This window comes from Salvelinus sp. IW2-2015, linkage group LG22 (assembly GCF_002910315.2).
Source record: "Salvelinus sp. IW2-2015 linkage group LG22, ASM291031v2, whole genome shotgun sequence".
Lineage (NCBI taxonomy): Eukaryota > Metazoa > Chordata > Actinopteri > Salmoniformes > Salmonidae > Salvelinus > Salvelinus sp. IW2-2015.
Window position 1 is genome coordinate 23,303,157 of NC_036862.1, and position 21,385 is coordinate 23,324,541.

A 21,385-nucleotide genomic window follows, 5' to 3' on the forward strand; every position below is an offset into this window, starting at 1 on the left:
CACAGAGGAGGAGAGCCCACAGTCCTTGGTAGTGGGCCATATCGGTGTTATCCTCAAAGCGGGTGAAGAAGGTGTTTAGCTTGTCCGAAAGCAAGACATCGGTGTCTGCGACGTGGCTGGTTTTCCCTCTGTAGTCCGTGATTGTCTGTATACCCTGCAACATACATCTCATGTCTAAGCTGTTGAATTACAACTCCACTTTGTCTCTATACTGATGTTTTGCCTGTTTGATTGCCTTACAAAGGAAATAACTACACTGTTTGTATTCTGCAATATTCCCAGTCACCTTGCAATGGATAAATGCTGTGGTTCGCACTTTCAGTTTTGCGCAAATGCTATCATCTATCCACGGTTTCTGGTTCGGGTAGGTTTTAAAAGTAACAGTGGGTACAACATCTCCTATACACTTCCTGTTTAACTTAGTCACCGTATCAGTGTATTCGTCAAATGTTATTCTCTTAGGCTACCCGGAACATATCCCAGTCAGCGTGATGAAAACAATCTTGAAGCGTGGATTCCGATTGGTCAGACCAGCGTTGAATAGTCCTTAGCATGAGTACTTCCTGTTTGAGTTTCTGCCTATAGGAAGGGAGGAGCAAAATGGAGTCGTGATCAGATTTGCCGAAGGGAGGGCGGGGGAGGGCCTTGTAGGCATCCCGGAAGTTGGAGTAGCAGTAGTCGAGTGTTTTAGTAGCGCGAGTACTACAGTCAATGTGTTGATTGAACTTTGGTAGCGTTTTCCTCAAATTTGCTATGTTAAAAATCCCATGCTACAATTAAATGAGGCCCGAGGATATGTGGTTTCCATTTTGCATAAAGTCCAGTGAAGTTATTTGAGGGCCGTTGTGGTAACGGCTTGAGGGGGAATATACACAGCTGTGACTATAACCAAAGAGAATTCTCTTGGGAGGTAATATGGTCGGCATTTGATTGTGAGGTATTCTAGGTTGGGTGAACAAAAGGACTTGAGTTCATGTATGTTATCACAATCACACCATGAATAGTTAATCATGAAACATACACCTCCGCCCTTCTTCTTCCCGGAGAGATATTTATTCCTGTCTGCGCGATGAACTGAGAACCCAACTGGCTGGACGGACTCATAGACAGTATATCCCGAGAGAGCCGTGTTTCCGTGAAATAGTATGTTACAATCCCTGATGTCTCTCTGGAAGGAAATCTTCGCCCTGAGCTCGTCAACTTTATTATCCAGGGACTGAACAGTAGCGAGTAATATACTCGGAAGCAGTGTGGACTATAAGTCCACTCCGAATACCTCTTCTCCGCCAGCTGTGTTTTGGATCAGCCTCTGGAATCAGTTCAATTGCCGTAGGGGGGTACGAACAAAGGTTCCGATTCGAGAGAGTCGTATTCCTGGTCATAATGCTGGTAATACTGGTGAGTTACCGCCACTCTGATATGCAAAAGCTCTTCCCGGCTGTATGTAATAAGAAATAACTAAATACTGCAAAGTTGCCTAGGGGCTAGAAGCACGGCTGCCCTATCTATCGGCGCCATTTTCTAATTCAATAAGCATACTAGGTTCCTGCTGTCACTTATTATTAGTATGTTGTTAATCAACCTAGACACTATTAGAATAGAGCAACCAGACAGACACCTTGCTGAAGAGCAGCAGCCTCCACTCTTGGATCTGGGAGGTGGATACAGTCATCAGCTCCCACAGTCCTTTGCGAGCTTCCATCTTCTGCTTGGCTGCTGTTACAAAAGTCAAATCCAGAGGGTTTCCTACAGAGGGAACACAGATAAGAGAGTGAGGAAGGAGCGATGTAAACACAAGGCAGGCACCATCCTTCAGTCCCTCTCTCATCTCACCTCTGAGACTTTTACTTGTCCTGCTGAGCTCTGTCAGGCGAGCAGAGACAGCATACACCTGTCTGCACATGATCTTGAGCTTGTTAAGCATCTGAGCAGCATTCTGAGTGGGGTCCAGATATGGTCCAGAGGTGGCTTTGGTCACCATCTCGTCCAGGTCGTGGGCCAGGGAGGAAAAGGTGTTGTCCAGGGTGTCAGCCATGGAGGGAAGACGCTGGCACACTTTATCTGCTCCCTGCTTCAGGAGAGGAACAAAAATGTCCCACAGGTCCAGCATCTAAATACGGGGGGAGGGGTGGATAAACACACATTTGGAAATGCACTGCGATATCTATGTGAATAAAGCAATAAAAACAACAATATCTGTAGGTAGCTCTTCTTGTGATGACTCAAAATAGGTACAAGGAAATGATTCAGACATATCAAAAGCTATGTGTTTAAAACCTGTTCCTCCAATAACAGCTCATCTGGTGTCATCTGTCTGTAGTTGGTTCGAACGGTTTCCTGGAGAGAGTGTAGGTACTCCAGTTGATGTTGCATGTCATCAGACATTTTCGCACAGCGTTTCACCTGAGGGAAGAAGTCGAATGGGGTCGATAAAATATACAGTATTGATTAAAGGAAGCAAATAATGATTAGATGACTATGCACAGCAATAACTACAGAAAGGTGCATGTGTAGGCAATACCATGCTGGCATAGTGGGTGAAATCGTTGAAATCTGTGGGTTCGACCCTAAGACCTTCCACAGCTCTTTTCAGTTCTAATATCAAGTTCTCTGAGCGCAGCTTCAGCTCCTCATTCAACAGAGTCAACACATCCTCCTCTATTGAGTTCAACAGAGGCCCTGCGTGGAGAAACAAAACCACACATTCAGGATTCTTCCCAAATGGCACCCTATTCAGGGCACTAATTTGACTAGGGCCGATGTACAGGGCCGCACAATCATAACAAGACTACAAAAGGTCCCCAGTCATACCAGTAAAACACTGTCACACACTCGTACGCACATCACACACATGTAGTAACTAAGTTGGCCCAAAGTCACGCAGCATATGCAACCAAAAAACACCAGCACACCCACAAACAACCACACCCACACACCTATCTTCTCCTGGATGTGGGAGCAGGTGACGATGAGCAGCTTGTTGGAGGTAGTGAGAGAGGGGGGCACTGTGCGCACCRTGTCAGTCCAGAAGCGCACCTTCTGAATGTGCTCCTCGTAGTGTAAGGCAGGCATGCCCCTCATGGTCTCCAGAGAAGCTGGACTCCATTGGCTCGTAAACAGATGAATGTCAACCAACCAGGAGAGTCCCTCACACAGCTGCTGGATCTCAAGCCCAGCCTCCTGAGGGTCAAGGGAGAATCAACAAACAATCCATTATTCAGAAACCAAACATGATGAAAGGATAGCGAGTGCATCGTTGTAAAGCTTTTCAGGGATCCATTCAGATGAATGGCAAAACGTGTGAATGACCTGTGTGATCCTGGCTTGCTCTCTCTGGACCTCCTTAGCCCCAGCGTTCAGGCTGAGCTGCCATTCCAGCTGTTTACTGGACAGGGGGTAGTACTGCCCTCTCAGCCTCTGGCCCTGGACCATCAGAGGGGTCAGCTTGGGCAGCACCAACCTGGGAGCTGATAGAACACAATGAGGCTCCCGCTTGGAGGAGAAGCTGCTGACACCAGTCGGCTCACTGTCCTTCTCCCCAAAAGCTGAGAACCATGCACATACAAACACAGGCGATGAGCGTAAGAAAATGTATATCTCTGCCTGTTTTTTGTTTTTGTGCTTCAACTTCTGTTTACCATGAATTAGAAATTTTTCCTGGGTAAGCCCTGGACTGTGGTACAATTGGGAAGATAAGATAATCTCCTGTCCTGTTCAGCATTACCTGTGACACAATTAGTTCCACTGGTACAGGCCAGGCTCAGGTCAGGGCTTAGCTCCTGAGCAGCACTGATGAGGGAGGTGCTGGCAGACACACTCTCCTTGGCATCAAGACAGTAACTACAAGTGTCAAATACCTACAAGAGCAAAATCACATTAGTATGCAAGACTCGCTGGGACACACAACTGGGAATTCTGTGCTGAGTTAATCACAACCTTGACCTAATTGAATGTCTGCATCCCAAATGGCACCCTATTCCCTATATAGTGCACCACTTTTGACCAGAGCCCGTCCTTCAGTGTGTGGTTAATTTAATGATCTCACCTGAAGGGCAGAGTTTGCGACTGACAGCAGTGCCCCTCGCAGCACCTCCTGGAACAAGTGCATGGGTGGGAACAGAGTCGGCTGACCGTCTGCTCCGAATATCAGCTCTGCTTGGAACAGACTCCCCTGCTGTGGCTGCACTCTCTATCGAGAATCATGGAATCAAAAATATCAATACCATTACCAGCTAACCTTTCATTAACATGATGATGCATGTCCCAAATGGCACCATATTCCCTACATGGTCCATTACTTGTACTATGGGCCCTAGTCAAAGGTAGTGCACTATATATGGAAAACGGTGCCATTTGGGATGCAACCATTGTGTTATTTCATGCTCTTCTTTCTCTTCACCTTCATGACGTTGTTGAGGAAAGAAGTGACCTCTCGGTGGGTGATTGTGACGATACCCTGCACGATCATCTGATCGGCCAGAGCGGCCATATTTCCCAGCTGCTGCAGGACGTTCTCTGCCCGGCCCAGCTCCTTCCTCAGGTCCCTCAGATGAGCCAGCTGGAGGTACAGGGGCTGGCTGCGCTGGTTAAGCTGGGAGCGTTCAACACGTAACTGCAGCTCCTGGTGAGCCCCATAGCTGTCCTCCTGGACCTGGAAGAAAGTCTTTATTAATCTATATGAGATGGAAATGTGTCTTCTGCTGTACCCAACCCCTCTGATATCCACACACAAACACACATTAGAGAGAGGGATGGAGGCCAACAGGCCAAGCTCTTGGCTGTGTCAGGCCTAGCAGTCAATTTACGTTCCTCTGTCTAAGGATAAGAATAGTAGTTACAAACCATGTTGAGGATGAGAGCACGAWACTGCAAGAATATCTCAAGAAGCCTGCGGCACTCCTGGTTCTTTTTCATGAGGGCATTCTGGAAGTCCAGAAGGGTGTAGGTCTTGCAATCATCCTGTGGCAACCAGTGAACCCCTTTCAGTTCTTCAATCAGTCTGAAAACAGCAACAAAAAAGTATTTAACACTGTGTGCATTTCAACATCAATAAAAAAACAATTTCAATGTTAATCATGGACCAAAATGAACAATAAGGCCCCATGTGCATGTGACTGTAATGTTGATGTACAACACTAGTGTCTGCATCCCAAATGGCACCCTATTCCTATATAGTGCATTTATTTTGACCAGAGCCATGGGCCCTGTTCAAAAGTAGTGCACGAAATAGAGAATAGGATGTCATTTGGGATGCAACAATAATGTGATGCAGAATACCTGGAGAATTGAAAGAGAGCGTCTCTGAACTGGGGTACAGCCATGAGTAGCAGGCCCTGCAGTACTTCACCCTTCCTCTGCAGAGTGATCTTACACACGCTTCTATGCCACCTGCGACACGCAACAGCAACATAAAGTTGAAAAAGAAAATAGTTTAAGTGAAGAGAGAGAATTGCAACTCGCCAAAAAAGTTACATGATACAATACATGTGGACAGTTAAGATGTGTTCCAAAGTCTGTCCCCTATGAGCCCTGGTCAAAAGTAGTGCACTGTGTAGGGAGGGAATAGGGTGCCAAATGGAATGCCATCGTAGCCTACCTGATGAATGCCTTACGAAGTAAATAGTCTCTGAAAAATGGGATATCCTGCAAGGCTCTCCACAGTATGGCCTCCCGATGCCACTCTGACAGAGAAAGGAGCCCAGCACTGCATCCATCCTGCACATGCAGCACAGAGGAGGGGGAGAAGATGAAGTGCTCAGTGCCTGCTCTATTGGGAGGGACCACACGAAGGTCATACGGTCTACAAAAAAAAAGAAAACACATCCAATGAACAAATTGTATCTGCAAAATAGTGTGAATGCTACAGAAGACTGGCAAAGCCACTGTTATTACACTATGGCCTTGGCTATGGTGTTCACTACCTGAAAGGGCCATTGTTCACAGCTTGCAAGTGGAAAAACTGAAGCTTTCCCAGATGTCTTTTCTTTGCAAAGATTTCCACCACCTCTCTGCCAGTCAGAGGCTCTCTGTACTTGGCATCTTTTCTTTCTTCTGTCTCTTTGTCTTGATCAGCCATCTTTACCTGGGACACGTCTCCATGATCTGTAAAGCTGAATCAACAATGGACACAATACTAAATGTGCTATCTGAATGTGCTTTTTATTTTTTTGAAAGACCAATGTCACATTTGAACACAATAGTGAAATGAAGCAGCAAACATACATGCTCACTGCTTAACCTACCTGTCCAGAGCAGATTCCTCAAATGACACCTGAGTAGCTTTGACAGGGATATCAGTCCCCAGCGCTGAAGCAATCAGACAAGGTCCCTCCATCCACAGTGATTCCCCCATGGCCAGCTCAGGACCCACCTCTGCCACGAGGTGAGGGAGCTCCACCATGGACAGAGGAGTGGGAGCAGGGGAGAGGTTTCCAGTGCTAAGGGCTCGACCTGGCTGGGGCTCATACATGAAGGCTGGTGAGGAGGCATGGTGCTCCCGAGACTCCAGTGGTGGTAGTGAGAGAACAGAGGCCACATTGGCTGCAGGGATAGAGTCATTTTTCCTCCCTCTATGATCCAGGGAACCATCCCTTGGCCTTGCTATGCCTCTTGCACGGGTCCTGTGTTGACTATCTCTTTTTGGAGCAGGCATAATTGTAGGTTGTTTTGTATCATTAGTTCTGCCACAAAACTCCAAGCTTTAGCGACTATTTGCTGAGATCATCTTCATATTCCTCTGTTGAGCCCAACTGGAAAAATAAAAACTCCCAAGGATTCCTGCCATAAATGAGGCAAAGAGCACAACCTCTCATTTAAAGGGATGCCAGATTTTGCAGATAAAATATAGTTAAGGCTAGAAACTTAGTCGTGGTCTCCATTATCTTTGACAACTGAACTTTTTGGGGGGCAAGATAAGATATTAGAGAAGATACAAAAACAGGAAATACCTCTTGACAGCTTTGCTACCTGTTAGTTAGCTAGCGTTACCGTTAGCAATGATGACTCGAATGCAAAAAAATCCCTGCGTGTAAAAGTTGATTTTATGGGGGGAAAAGTTGGAAGGTAGCTAGCAATCTAAGATACCTTGTATGTATATATAAGTGTACATTTAGATAGTTAATAAAGCTAGTTAGCCCTTTTCCTATCTAACTTTTCAAACGTTCTCACCTGTATCGTGAAATTGATCCACTGCAAAATATCAGCAGGTCTCGTTTCCATAGTTACATTGGACGCAACGTCAACGTTTATGGCCCATATTGTGGGATCTCGTATATTCCACAAGGGAGCGCTAGAAGATGCAACATTAGTTATTGGAGAAACTGCCAGGAGTGTGACATTTTGTTTTTGTCCATACATGAATAAATGTTCATAATAGACACAGGAAAACCTGGCTCCCTGTAGAGGAAAGGCTGTGTAAACCACGGCACCACAGCAGAACCTGAGACAGAGCTTCATTTCCTGAGAAAAAGTAAAAAKATATATAAAACAATTAGAGAGTGTTATTTCCACAAATTTTCAAAGACCTCTCTGATGAGAATAGGCTACCCATKCTGTTGGGGGAGGATGTAGAGAGCCGTGGGTTGGCAGCGCACGACATTGCTGCTTGCAATAAGATGAGGGACAGTGTCTGACAGACATACCAACCTGCACATGTCCTCTATGCTTATTGTTATTGTTCAATATATGGTTGACCCTTGATTATTGTTGTCACTGTTGTCCCATTGACAATATTGATTATTATTTTAATTATGTTAATATTATAAATCTCCAAAGTAAGCTTTGGCAATATGTACACTACCGTTCAAAAGTTTGGTGTCCTTGTTTTTGAAAGAAAAGCAAATTTTTTGTCCAGAAAAAGAACATAAAATTGATCAGAAATACAGTGTAGACTGTTAGTGTTGTAAATGACTATTGTAGCTGGAAAAGGCAGATTTTTTATGGAATATCTACATAGGCGTTGTGACGGCCCTGAATTTTTCTGAATGTCTCAGTGCTTCTCCTTCCAATAGGGGGCTTTCCCTTTCATTCCCAATTAAATAGTGCTTCTCCTTCCAATAGGACGCTTCCCCTTTAATTCCCAATTAAATAGTGCTTCTCCTTCCAATAGGGCGCTTCCCCTTTAATTCCCAATWAAATAGCCAGCATCAGCTGAGTAAAAGCGGGGTTGTGATGGAGACGTGAATGAGGTTCAGTTCTGAAGCGTCTCTGCGGTTTGTGTTGTTGCATTTAACAGTGTGCTTTGTAGCCTAATAGCAAGTTTACCCAGGATCGGATCCACTCTTTGCGTCCGTGGACTACACCTCTCCGTTGTTCTTCGTGGCCTTTCTCCGCTGGAGATCTGACGGATTGTCTGACTGACCGACTGACTACAACCTTTTTGTGTACGGTATTTAATTTGTTTTGGTGTGATGTATACCGTGATGATTTATGTTGTAAGTGAGGATGTATTAAGATACGCTTTATAGTTGTGTGGTAAAATAATTGTTATTTTGATTGTATGATTGATACTGGGTTTACGCTACACTTGTATGAATGGACAAACATTGCTATTTCACCTTTATTTAACCAGGTAGGCTAGTTGTGAACAAGTTCTCATTTGCAACTGCGACCTGGCCAAGATAAAGCATATCAATTCGACACACAACAACACAGAGTTACACATGGAATAAACAAAACATACAGTCAATAATACAGTAGAACAAAGAAAACTGTCTATATACAGTGAGTGCAAATGAGGTAAGATAAGGGAGTTAAGGCAATACATTTGCCATGGTGGTGAAGTAATTACAATATAGCAATTAAACACTGGAATGGTAGATGTGTAAGTAGAGCTACTGGGGTACAAAGGAGCAAGATAAATGAATACAGTACGGGGATGAGGTAGGTGGTTAGATGGGCTGTTTACAGATGGGTTATGTACAGTGAGCTGCTCTGACAGCTGGTGCTTAAAGCTAGTGAGGGAGATATGAGGCTTCAGAGATTTTTGCAGTTCGTTCCATTCATTGGCAGCAGAGAACTGGAAGGAAAGACAACCAAAGGAGCAATTGGCTTTGGGGGTGACCAGTGAGAGATACCTGCTGGAGCGTGTGATACAAGTGGGTGCTGCTATGGTGACCAGTGAGCTGAGATAAGGRGGGACTTTACCTAGCAGAGACTTGTAGATAACCTGTAGCCAGTGGGTTTGGCAACGAATATGAAGCGGGGGCCAACCAACAAGCGCGTACAGGTCACTACACTACCCACTACAGGTGGGTGGTGTATGGGGCTTTGGTGACAAAACGGATGGCACTGTGATAGACTGCATCCAGTTTGTTGAGTGGAGTGTTGGAGGCTATTTTATAGATGACATCACRGAAGTCGAGGATRGGTAYGATGGTCAGTTTTACGAGGGTATGTTTGGCAGCATGAGTGAAGGATGCTTTGTTGCGATATAGGAAGCCGATTCTAGATTTAATTTTGGATTGGAGATGCTTAATGTGAGTCTGGAAGGAGAGTTTACAGTCTAACCAAACACCTAGGTATTTGTAGTTGTCCACGTATTCTAAGTCAGAGCCGTCCAGAGTAGTGATGCTGGACGGGCGAGCAGGTGCGGGCAGTGATTGGTTGAATAGCATGRACTTAGTTTTACTTGCATTTAAGAGCAGTTGGAGGCCACGGAAGGAGAGTTGTATGGCATTGAATCTCGTCTGGAGGTTAGTTAACAGTGTCCAAAGAGGGGCCAGAAGTATACAGAATGGTGTCATCTGRGTAGAGGTGTATCAGAGAATCACCAGCAGCAAGAGCAACGTCATTGATGTATACAGAGAAGAGATTCGGCCCAAGGCTTGAACCCTGTGGCACCCCCATAGACTGCCAGAGGTCCGGACAACAGGCCCTCCGATTTGACACACTGAACTCTATCAGAGAACTAGTTGGTAAACCAGGCGAGGCAATCATTTGAGAAACCAAGGCTGTCGTCTGCCAACAAGAATGTGGTGATTGACAGAGCCAAAAGCCTTGGCCAGGTCGATGAATACGGCTGCACAGTAATGTCTCTTATTGATGGCGGTTATGATGTCGTTTAGGACCTTGAGCGTGGCTGAGGTGCACCCATGACCAGCTCTCAAACCAGATTGCGTAGCGGCGAAGGTATGGTGGGATTCGAAATGGTCGGTAATCTGTTTGTTAACTTGGCTTTCGAAGACCTTAGAAAGACAGGGTAGGATAGATATAGGTCTGTAGCAGTTTGGGTCTAGTGTCATCCCCTTTTGAGGGGGATGACCGCGGCAGCTTTCCAATCTTTGGGAATCTCAGATGATACGAAAGAGGTTGAACAGGCTAGTAATAGGGGTTGCAACAATTTCGGCAGATAATTTTAGAGAAGGTCCAGATTGTCTAGCCTGGCTGATTTGTAGAGGCCCAGATTTTGCAGCTCTTTCAGAACATCAGCTATCTGGATTTGGGTGAAGGAGAAATGGTGGGAGCTTTGGCGGGTTGCTGTGGAGGGTGCCGGGCAGTTGACCGGGGTAGCCAGGTGGAAAGCATGGCCAGCAGTAGAGAAATGTTTATTGAAATTCTCAATTATAGTGGATTTATTGGCGGTGACAGTGTTTCCTAGCCTCAGAGCAGTGGGCAGCTGGGAGGAGGTGCTCTTATTCTCCATGGACTTTAGTGTCCCAGAACTTTTTTGAGTTAGTACTACAGGATGCAAATTTCTGTTAGGAAAGCTAAGGCTAGCTTTTTCAAACTGCCTTTGTATATTTGTTCCTAACTTCCCTGAAAAGTTGCATGTCACGGGGGCTATTCGATGCTAATGCAGAACGCCACAGGATGTTTTTGTGCTGGTCAAGGGCAGACAGGTCTGGAGTGAACCAAGGATGATATCTATTCCTAGTTCTACATTTTTTGAATGGGGCATGCTTATTTAAGATGGTGAGGAAGGCACTTTTTAAAGAATAACCAGGCATCATCTACTGACGGGATGAGGTCAATGTCATTCAAGGATACCCCGACCAGGTCGATTAGAAAGACCTGCTCGCAGAAGTGTTTTAGGGAGCGTTTGACAGTGAGGGGTGGTTGTTTGATCGCAGACCCATTACGGATGCAGGTAATGAGGCAGTGATCACTGAGATCTTGATTGAAAACAGCAGAGGTGTATTTGGAGGGTGAGTTAGTTAGGATGACATCTATGAGGGTGCCCGTGTTTACGGATTTGGAGTTGTACCTGGTAGCTTCATTGATAATTTGTGTGAGATTGAGGGCATCAAGCTTAGATTGTAGGATGGCCGGGGTGTTAAGCATGTCCCAGTTTAGGTCACCCAGTAGCACGAGCTCAGAAGATAGATGGGGGGCAATCAATTCACATATGGTATRGAGGGCACAGCTGGSGGCAGAGGGAGGTSTATAGCAAGRGGCAAKYGTGAGAYACTTGTTTCTGGAAAGYTGAATTTTTAMAAGTAGAAGCTCGAATMGTTTGGGTACAGACTTGGATAGTAATACAGAACTCTGCAGGCTATCTTTGCAGTAGATTGCAACACCGCCCCCTTTGGCAGTTCTATCTTGGCGGAAAATGTTATAGTTAGCGATGGAGATTTCAGGGTTTTTGGTGGTTTTCCTAAGCCAGGATTCAGACACGGCTAAGACATCCGGGTTGGCAGAGTGTGCTAAAGCAGTGAGTAAAACAAACTTAGGGAGTAGGCTTCTAATGTTAACATGCATGAAACCAAGGCTTTTACGGTTACAGAAGTCAACAAATGAGAGCACCTGGGGAGTGGGAGTGGAGCTAGGCACTGCAGGACCTGGATTAACCTCTACATCACCAGAGGAGAAGTAGGATAAGGGTACGACTAAATGCTATATACGAACTGGATGTCAAGCACGTTCGGAACAGAGAGTAAAAGGAGCAGGTTTCTGGGCACGATAGCATAGATTCAAGGCATAGTGTACAGACAAAGGTAAGGTAGGATGTGAGTACATTGGAGGTAAACCTAGGCATTGAGTAATGATGAGAGAGATATAGTCTCTGGAGACGTTTAAACCAGGTGATGTCATCGCATATGTAGGAGGTGGAACAACATGGTTGGTTAAGGCACACTGAGCAGGGCTAGAGGCTCTACAGTGAAATAAGACAGTAATCACTAAACAGGACAGTAATGGACGAGGCATATTMATATTAGAGAGAGGCATGCGTAGCCAAGTGAACATATGGGTCCAGTGAGTTGTTGGGCTGACTCGGGATACGGCGATTCAGACAGTTAGTAGGCCGGGGCTAAACAAGCTAGCAGTTAGCAGACCTGGGCTAGCAGTTAGAAGACCGGGGCTAGCAGTTAGCAGACCGGGTTAGCAAGCAAGCAGTTAGCAGATGGGGGTAAGTCTGTTTTTGCCTCTTCGTGCGGTGACGTCAATAGACCAGTCGTGGAATTAGTAGGGTTCCAAGTAGCTCTAGGTAGCTAGCAGGTTAGCAGAATGGGCCTTCAGCGGGCGTTGCGCCTGAGGGGCCTGTTGGAATCCTCGGGCAGATTATGTCGGTATTCCAGTCGTAGAGGATCGGCGGGGTTCCGTGCCCAGTACCGGCAGTAGAATTGTGTGTGTGATCATTTATGTTGGTAATACAACCCACGCAAAAGAATACAGTTGTCTAATGTTAAGGGTTTATGAAAAGTGTATTTCCATCCTGACTTACATGAGTCCTTTGTATTGGTGTAGACTTGACGGACCAGATGGGACTCATTCCCTCCCAAACTAAAAGGAGAAACCAATATTTTCTCTGGTAGGTGTAACAGTATAACTTTAGTCCGTCCCCTCGCCCCGACCCGGGCGCGAACCAGGGACCTTCTGCACACATCAACAACAGTCACCCACGAAGCATCGTTACCCATCGCTCCACAAAGGCCGCGGCCCTTGCAGAGCAAGGGGAACCACTACTTCAAGGTCTCAAAGCGAGTGACGTCACCGTTTGAAAGGCTATTAGTGCGCACCACCGCTAACTAGCTAGCCATTTCACATCGGTTACATAGGCACAACCTACCTGGCACCCATACAAACAATATCCTCAAGTCAAAAGCGTTACAGCGTACAGAGGCTGTATTGAGTCAATTGCCCTAGTTTTGGTTAAATACACATTTCTTACTAGCATCGGTATGAAGATAATTGCCACATCACACATTTATATTAAATTTATTACAGCAAGTTGCAGTCTGTATTAAAAGGATGCAAAACCTGATCCAACCTGATTTTACTTTATTCTCTCGGGTGAGAATACATTTTACTGCTCTTCCGCAAGTGATGAGGTGAGCTCTTAGTGTCTTATTTCCATGACACAATCAGGGTTAGTGCAAAGAACTTCATTCTAACTGTGTGTCTGGACGTGTTTAACTATACTTGTGCGGACCAGATGTCCCCACAAGAATAGTAAACAACCAAAATTTGGTTAGTCCCCATATGGTCAAATGTTATTTCTAGGGGTTTTAGGGTTAAGGTTAGAGTTGTGGTTAGAATTAGGTTCAGGAGCTAGATTAGGTTTAGGGGTTCTGGAAAATACGACTGAGTGGGACTGAATTGTGACCATAAGTTTAGTTATACAAGGCTGTATGTACGCGCACACGTGTGTCATTAATTTAGTCTTAAACCTGTAAAACAAAGCAGGTTTAACAAGATACACATTTACAGTAATTTTATTGATAATGCTCCAGATTTTACATTCGAACCAAAATGAATAACCTTTCAAACTTTAGCATAATACAACAGTAAAACAAATAGAAGCTACGCTCAACATTTTTAGCAGTTTTACAATACATTTCTTTACAACACATTACAATTATTTAAAACACCAATGCATGAAATACACCAATAAACAAAACTAAAAATAATGAAAAATTCACAAAYTAATGCATTTTTAATGACTTGGCATTAGGAGAAGCTGCATCATGCACCACGTAAGAGTGATGCACAGGATACTGTAGCGTGGACTCTAACATATAGTAGAAGCCTGTGGTTGTGTCTAAAGTCAAAATCTGGCTAATGATCGAGAAAGAAAAAAAGTGATCTATGTACTCTATAATGTTTTTGCACCATGGAATTTAGGGGCAAAGTCTATCCCGGTCAAGTTTATTTAAATGTTTATTTAAAAAAAAAAAAAAAGGCAAATAAAATCATTCAGTCTCAAATGGCACAATGCACAAGTAGTGCTCTATATAGGTAYTAGTGTGCCAGTAGGGACACACACTGTCATTTACACAGTGGATCTGGCATCAATGACAATAGAGTCGCTGAGCAGCTGGTTGTACTCCTGGCCTCCCCCTCCTGGTACTGTCACTGTCTTTCCCTTCCTCAGCTCTGGAGAGCACAGTTCCTGGGTCAGAGAGGTCAAGGGTGCCAGCGACTCCAGCTTCTTACAGGAGTTCAGTGACCAGAGAAGATAATAGATGGGTACAAAGAACATTAAAATGTTGAATAAAGACCTATGGATAGAAGCTACAAGAATAGATGAATGAAGGCAAGAAGACCATTCTCAATATTTCAAAGCATGCATTGTTTTTTTGAGAGCTCAACAGCTAGAGAAATTGTGAAAGATTGATACTAACCTTAGATGCTAGGCAGTCTCCATTTATTTTGCTGCAAAACAAATTAACAATTAATTTTCAGTTGCAGTGGCAGACAGCATTTAAAATATTGTCAAATTATTTTTGTTTTTATACAGTTGTGTATCATCCTCACTAAAGTTGTACAYCTAAACTTACCTGTATGGCCAAACTGCACCCCTTGTATGAGTGAACAGACTTCCACTGAGTGTGTGAACTGAATGCATTATGTGATGGGAATATATAAGCAGAATGATGGTGATATCATCATTGATCTCTCTGATGTTAGAAGCAGTAGRTCTCCTCATCCATCATGATCCCTAGGACACCAACCAGGCCAATGAGAACCTGCTCCTTTCAAAAAGTGTTCCTAGTGCTGGCGACCAGGAAGACGCAAATCCCGGAATAGCTATTCTCCTGGGGAGTCAGGTTCTCTGTGTACGCTTGTCGACTGACTGACCTTCCCAAATTAGCCTGACGGGACCTTCCCACAGGAACCATGGATAATGGGACAGTGATGCTCATCGCACCTTGACCAAATGTACTGACCAAAGACAAAATTAATCAGCCTCTGAACTAACACGGAAGTGCAGTCTGTGTCTATATATTTACCATCCCTTTTCACACGAGTTCTGACAAAAAGGAACTTAGTCTGCATCCCAAATGGTACCCTAATCCCTACACAGACCCTAATCCCTACACAGTGCACTACTTTTGACCAGAGCCCTGTGGGAGAGTTTTCATGGATCTGATGCTTTTAGAGACATTTGGGATCCCAAAGTGTATCCAAACACTGTGGTATTGAGATACCTGTCTAATTATCTGATCCGAACCAATGACAGAAACAAGCGACGACTGCTTTATGCAGTTCTCATTCCAAGCATTGTGACTGGGATTGAATTACAATAAATTCTCTAGCTGTGAAGTTTTTGAATAGGTTTTCTTACTTCCAGAGTAGTCACTCAGAGTAAAGCTCTATACTTGCCCTATGATAAAGTTCAACCGAAAATAAAATCTGTCTTAACTTCATGGCTGGGGGCGCTATTTTCACATTCGGCTGAAAAGCGTGCCCAGAGTAAACTGCCTGCTACTCAGGCCCAGAAGCTAAGATATGCATATTATTTGGATAGAAAACTGAAGTTTCTAAAACTGTTTGAATGATGTCTGGGAGTATAACAGAACTCATATGGCAGGCGAAAACCTGAGAAATCCAACCAGGAAGTGGGAAATCTGAGATTTGTAGTTTTTCAAGTGATTGCCTATCCAATATAGTGTGAAATTTGGTCCGGTTGCACTTCCTAAGGCTTCCACTAGATGTCAACAGTCTTTAGAACGTTGTTTCAGGCTTCTACTGTGAAAGGGGAGCGAATAAGAGCTGTTTGAATCAGGGTCTGGCAGAAAGCCTTGAGTTTAGTCAAGCGCATGGCCGTGAGCGCAAGCTCCGTTCCTTTTCATTTCTAAAGACAAAGGAATTGTCCGGTTGGAATATTATTGAAGATTTATGATAAACATCCTAAAGATTGATTCCATACATCGTTTGACATGTTTCTACGAACTGTAATAACTCGACTTTTTGTCTGGACTTAGTGCTCGCGCCTTGTGCATTATTGGATTAAACACGTGAACAAAAAGGAGGTATTTGGACAAATGATGGACTTTATCGAACAAAACAAACATTTGTGGAACTGGGATTCCTGGGAGTGCATTCCGATGAAGATCATCAAAGTGAATATTTATAATGCTATTTCTGACTTTTGTTGACTTCACAACATGGCGAGTATCTGGTGGCTGAGCGCTGTACTCAGATTACGGCAAAAGCACACCATGCGATAAAGATATTTAAAAATCTGACACAGCGGTTGCATTAAGGAGAAGTATCTTTAATTCTATGCATAACACTTGTATCTTTCAACGTTTATGATGAGTATTCCTGTAAATTGATTTGGCTCTCTGCAAAAATCACCGGATGTTTTGGAGGCAAAACATTACTCAAAACGCGCCAATGTAAACAGATTTTTGGATATGAATACTTTATCGAACAAAACATACATGTATTGTGTAACATGAAGTCCTATGAGTGCCATCTGAAGATCATCAAAGGTTAGTAATTCATTTTATCTCTTTCTGCTTTTTGTGACGACTCTCTTTGGCTGGAAAATTTTTGTTTTTTTGTGACTAGGCGCTGACCTAACATAATCGCATGGTATGCTTTTGTCGTAAAGCCTTTTTGAAATCGGACACTGTGGGATAAACTTGTTAATCTTTAAAATGATGTATAAGATACATGTATGTTTTGAGGAATTAATTATGAGATTTCTGTTTGAATTTGGCGCCCTGCACTTTCACTGGCTGTTGTCAAATCGATCCCGTTAACGGGATTTCAGCCGTAAGACGTTAACCACAGAGACAGAAAGAATCAGACTGTGTGGCTGGTTGCCAGAGTGCTACCTGTAAACATGTCAGCTGCTGAGTTTCTGTTTGTCAACTGCAGGAGGAGGCCTTCGTACTGATCGACTCACCAGAAAACACACAGAGTGACAAGGAGGATCGTGATGGCTGCAGCCGAGGAGAGACAGACGATGAAGACAATCACTGCACAAACACACAGGAGAAAGACATCAGGTAACACAAAATGGAAGTGAATGGAACACCTGTTGTAAATGGAAGTAAATTATGTTAATTATAGTATGCCAATCATTTTTGGATGTTCACCAGAAAGCATTGAAATATCTTACATATTGTTGTTTCACTGATGCATGATAAGGTGAGTGTACACTCACTGAGCTGTTTATCTTCACTGGTGACCTCCACTTGAATGAGGACCGAGGCCTGATGGTGGTAGAAAGAGGCTTGGCAAGTGTAGAGGCCCGCCTCCCGCTCCGTGACCTCTGATTGGAACAACAGAGCACGACCATCCATCTGGACCAATGTGCCGTCATTTCTTCAACACGCAGCAGGACACAAAGTCATTATATAGTACACACGTTTGTCTGATCTGTATCATCTAAGTGGCAAAGAAGAGTCATGAAGAGAGAATAAGATAAGCAAGTGAGGTGGGGAATTGCTATCACAACACTTTTTGGTCATACAAAAAAAACAGCCTACATTGAGTGGTAAAAATCTAATGAGACATTGTATTTCATATATATACTTAGGTGTATACCTAAGTAACTATCATCCACCTTAGCAGATATGAACACAGCTTTACCCAGAATAGCTTGACAGAATAACAATTTATACGAGTGTGTATGGGGGGGCAGGAGAGTGTCAGGACCTCTGAAGATATACTGCTTCATGAGTCACTCATTGTCCCTGATAAAAGGGTTCTTTAGTGCCGCCTGCCAGTCAGGACAACCTTCCCTGGGCCCCACAGCACAGAAGTCCTGATAGTATCTTAATAAGACATTATAGCAGCTTTACGACACTGCACGTATTTGACTGTAGTTAAAAGCTCTCATAAAACAATACAAATGAGAACTTCCATCTGGACGAGAACATTGTTCGTAAAAATTACCGCCCCTGTGTAGTGGTAATATTATCAGACAGGGCCCTGCCCTACTCTGTCTTCCATCCTTCTGTAGCTCTCTCACTCAGCCTCCACAGTTTAGAAGTTGTAGGGATGGAACATAGTAGTAAAAGAGTCTAGCAAAGTCTACTACCTCTGACAGGTAAGGCTGTAAGTTGGCACACTGCCATAGACTTTGAGCAGGATCCTCTGGTTGTGGAAATTCTCCTTTAGGGACATTCGATGTATAACGAACTCGTCTCCATAAGGTTTGTACAGTGGAGTGGTTTGATTCAGTACTCTGACAGATGAGATGTCTAAGAAGGGGAAGGAGAAGTGGTCAACAGGGGGCAAAAAACAAATCACTCCCTAGATACATAGTCAATAGACAGGTAGTTGCAGTTAAATGTTGAACAGGAGGTTGGAGCTTGGCATGGCTGGTAAGTACTSTACCTCAAAGAATGTCATGACAGAATTGTATACTCGTAGAAAAAAGGTGCTATCTAGAACCTAAAATATGTATTTGCTGTCCCCATAGGAGATCCCTTTGAAGAACCCTTTTGTTTCCAGGTAAAAAAAACTTTGGGTTCCATGAACAACCCTTTCCAGAGAAACCAAAAAGAGTTCTACCTGGAATTTAAAAAAGGCTTCTCCTATGGGGACAGCTGAAGAACCCTTTTGGAACCTTTTTTTCTAAGAGTATACAGAATGTATGTGTAGTATGACAAGTATATCATTTGTGGTGCTGGGTGCTTTATATATCTCATCTCTGTATCTATTACACTTACAGTATTTGGGGACATGGACTGTCCTCCTCTCCTTTAGTCCATGGCGATTTTGAATGAGGCAGATCAGGTCCTGACCCTCGTGGAGGGCCAGTGAGAACTCATAGGTGAGGTTGGTTAGCACTCTCACTCCTTCATACCCAGAGCGGAAGGAGATGTGGCCTGTGGCGTTGTCAGGTAGAACCCAAGAGAGGTGTGCTCCGAACCTGCCCCCTCTGTACTCGCATACAGCCAGCCACAGAGGAGATTCCCTCTGCCTCACAACAAAAACATGCATCACAGGGGACTCTGAGGGGAGGGATGGAGAGGGGGAGGGTTGGAGAGAGTGAGGGGAGGGATGGAGAGAGTGGGGAGGGATGGAGAGAGTGAAAGTGTTTGCGGGTTGGATACAATGGCTGCGTCCCTAAATGGCACCCTATTCCCTTTATAGTGCATTACTTTGACCAGGGCCTAGAGGGGGAATAGGGTGTCATTGGGGACACACATAACGTATTGTGTAGATCAGTGGATGCTGCTGAGGGGATGACGGCTCATAATAATGTCTGGAATGTTATCAACCACATGGAAACCACTTGCTTGATGTGTTTGATACCATTCCAGACATTGAGCCGTTATCCCCTCAGCAGCCTCTATGACTTGTAGCTACCATGTATCTCCACCAGTAAAGTAAATTACCCAGTCCACTAAGCAGTATCCCTGTTCTCTCTGGCCTCTCAAGACCCAGGTGATCCACCACACAGGTGACATTCTGACCAGAGAACATGGAAGTGGGGAACCTCAACACACTACGGACCCTCACCGTCAGAGCCATTATCACAGCAGTTCCTTCATGGTAATGTTGTCCTTTATATGAGATTAACATTTACATTTACATTTAAGTCATTTAGCAGACGCTCTTATCCAGAGCGACTTACAAACTCGTACAGGAAACACAGCCTTGCGAGAGACACAACACCTGGTACATGGTGGGGAGTGGGGAGGTGAACACGTGGAACAACAGGCTGGGAGAAAGTAAAGGAAACATCTGTGCCAGTAAGCAATGAGCTCAAGGTGGTGCCAGTCCCAGCATGATGCAATATCTCTAGATCATTCTCAGACCTTGATTCTTAGCATCACATGTCAAATCCTTGCCCACAAAAGTGAGAATGCCAAGTACTGTACAAACAAACATACACATCAAGGATGTGTCCCAAATCTTGTCACCCTTCCTGGTCAAAAGTGGTGCACTATAAAGGGAATAGGGTACCATTTAGGATGCAGTGTATGTGAGCTGGCAGGCTTACCGAAGGTCTCCACTCTCACTGTGACATGTGTGGTGGGGTCAGGCAGGGTTGGGTGCTGGACCACACAGGTCACCCTGTCCTGATCCTGTAGGTGGGTGGGGAAGCGAAGGAAGCTGGTCATAGTGGCAGTGCCATTGGTATAACTGGTGTTCCTCATCCCCACAGAGGAATCGTTAGTAGGAGGGCTGCCGTTGATCTCCCAGCGAATCAGAGCCATAGGTTTACCATTGGTAGCTGAGCATGTGACTGACTGGTAGTGGGTAGCGTTGTCTGTGTCCTCTGTCACCACTGTGTAGATATCAGGTCGAGCTTCAAAACAAAAACATTAAAAGACATGAAGAGGATGATGCTGGTACGAGAAACATTTATGCAATGGATGTTTGTATGATTCTGTCTCTGATGACATTGAAGGTACAGTAAGGTAAGGATACAACAGGCAATGATAATGTCACATATTTTATCCAACCCCCCCTAATGGCATCATGAGGTCATGTATTATTTTGTTTCTCCTCTCTACCATCTAGGTGTTAGGTACTTTTCCATCACCCATTAGAGCCCCCCTTCGAATACTCTTAAAATCCATCCTTCCTTCCTCACTTCCTTGAATTAATCAATTATCTGACATGACATAATTGGTCAAAGCAATGCAATGGAAAGCTTGCTTACACCAATCTTGTAATCTCAAGAAGGGAATAAGGAAGGATGCATTTTAAGAGTATTCGAATTGGGCCATGTTCTTCAGTCAGGCTTACCCAGAACAGTGAGAAACATGCTGTTAGTGATCTCCTCTTCATCGGTGGCGAATACACATGTGTACTCCCCCTGGGCCTCCAGAGTAGACACCCTCATCTTCACAGTCAGATTAGTGGGAGAGGCTGGGGCGGAGAAGTCTGGGTCTTTGCTGAAAGTCTTGTTGTTCTTGTAGCCTGTTAATTTCTTCATCGATCGTTTCATTCTAGAGTCTGGGCGTTTCCATGAGGCGTCTGTGATGTCATTCTGTCCCAGGTACTGACAGCGGAGGAAGACATCCTCTCCAAGGATCCCAGTGACGTTACGGTCAATCTCCATGTCCTCCTCCATATCTGTGAGAAAAAAACATTATGATCAGCATAAATTACTAGTAATTCAGTCATTTTGCATCCTAAAGGGGCACCCTATTCTCTATATAGTGCACTAATTTTGACCGAAGCCATATGGGCCCTGTTTAAAAGTAGTGCGCCATATAGGGTTCCATTTGGGATGCATACTTAGCCA

The 21,385-nt window shown here is 44.4% G+C and overlaps 2 protein-coding genes and 1 long non-coding RNA gene across 6 annotated transcripts in view; 1 reads left to right on the plus strand and 2 right to left on the minus strand.

The window, feature by feature from the left end:
* Nucleotides 1–6,625, minus strand: part of LOC111949512 (dynein heavy chain domain-containing protein 1) — a 45,494-nt gene extending 38,869 nt beyond the window's left edge. The window contains exons 1-14 of the mRNA XM_023966753.2: nt 6,243–6,625; nt 5,922–6,110; nt 5,597–5,800; nt 5,278–5,388; nt 4,843–4,999; nt 4,400–4,651; nt 4,046–4,189; nt 3,725–3,857; nt 3,310–3,545; nt 2,937–3,180; nt 2,522–2,679; nt 2,278–2,403; nt 1,834–2,110; nt 1,619–1,746 (exon numbers count right to left, since the gene is read on the minus strand). Of these exons, the coding sequence (XP_023822521.2) occupies nt 1,619–1,746; nt 1,834–2,110; nt 2,278–2,403; nt 2,522–2,679; nt 2,937–3,180; nt 3,310–3,545; nt 3,725–3,857; nt 4,046–4,189; nt 4,400–4,651; nt 4,843–4,999; nt 5,278–5,388; nt 5,597–5,800; nt 5,922–6,110; nt 6,243–6,469 (2,586 nt within the window). The 5' untranslated portion in view covers nt 6,470–6,625. The remainder of the gene's footprint in view (nt 1–1,618; nt 1,747–1,833; nt 2,111–2,277; nt 2,404–2,521; nt 2,680–2,936; nt 3,181–3,309; nt 3,546–3,724; nt 3,858–4,045; nt 4,190–4,399; nt 4,652–4,842; nt 5,000–5,277; nt 5,389–5,596; nt 5,801–5,921; nt 6,111–6,242) is intronic.
* A 1,416-nt stretch (nt 6,626–8,041) lies between these two features.
* On the plus strand, nt 8,042–21,177 carry LOC111949459 (uncharacterized). 2 transcript variants are annotated; one of them, XR_011473872.1, is made up of 4 exons: nt 8,042–8,381; nt 17,050–18,955; nt 19,567–19,680; nt 21,091–21,177. It is a non-coding gene; the product is annotated as an uncharacterized lncRNA (long non-coding RNA). The 2 variants fall into 2 exon arrangements; XR_011473871.1 differs by having other exon boundaries at nt 17,050–19,680.
* Nucleotides 13,637–21,385, minus strand: part of nectin3a (nectin cell adhesion molecule 3a) — a 100,459-nt gene continuing 92,710 nt past the window's right edge. Inside the window, exons 7-14 of one of the 3 annotated variants that reach the window (XM_023966664.2) lie at nt 20,884–21,213; nt 20,132–20,440; nt 18,852–19,136; nt 18,218–18,380; nt 17,294–17,499; nt 17,078–17,150; nt 14,562–14,592; nt 13,637–14,365 (exon numbers count right to left, since the gene is read on the minus strand). In XM_023966664.2, coding sequence (XP_023822432.1) covers nt 14,210–14,365; nt 14,562–14,592; nt 17,078–17,150; nt 17,294–17,499; nt 18,218–18,380; nt 18,852–19,136; nt 20,132–20,440; nt 20,884–21,213 — 1,553 coding nt within the window. In that variant the 3' untranslated portion in view covers nt 13,637–14,209. Of the gene's footprint in view, nt 14,369–14,561; nt 14,593–17,077; nt 17,151–17,293; nt 17,500–18,217; nt 18,381–18,851; nt 19,137–20,131; nt 20,441–20,883; nt 21,214–21,385 lie in introns of all 3 variants that reach the window. The other 2 variants (XM_023966663.2, XM_023966665.2) reach the window with 2 other exon arrangements.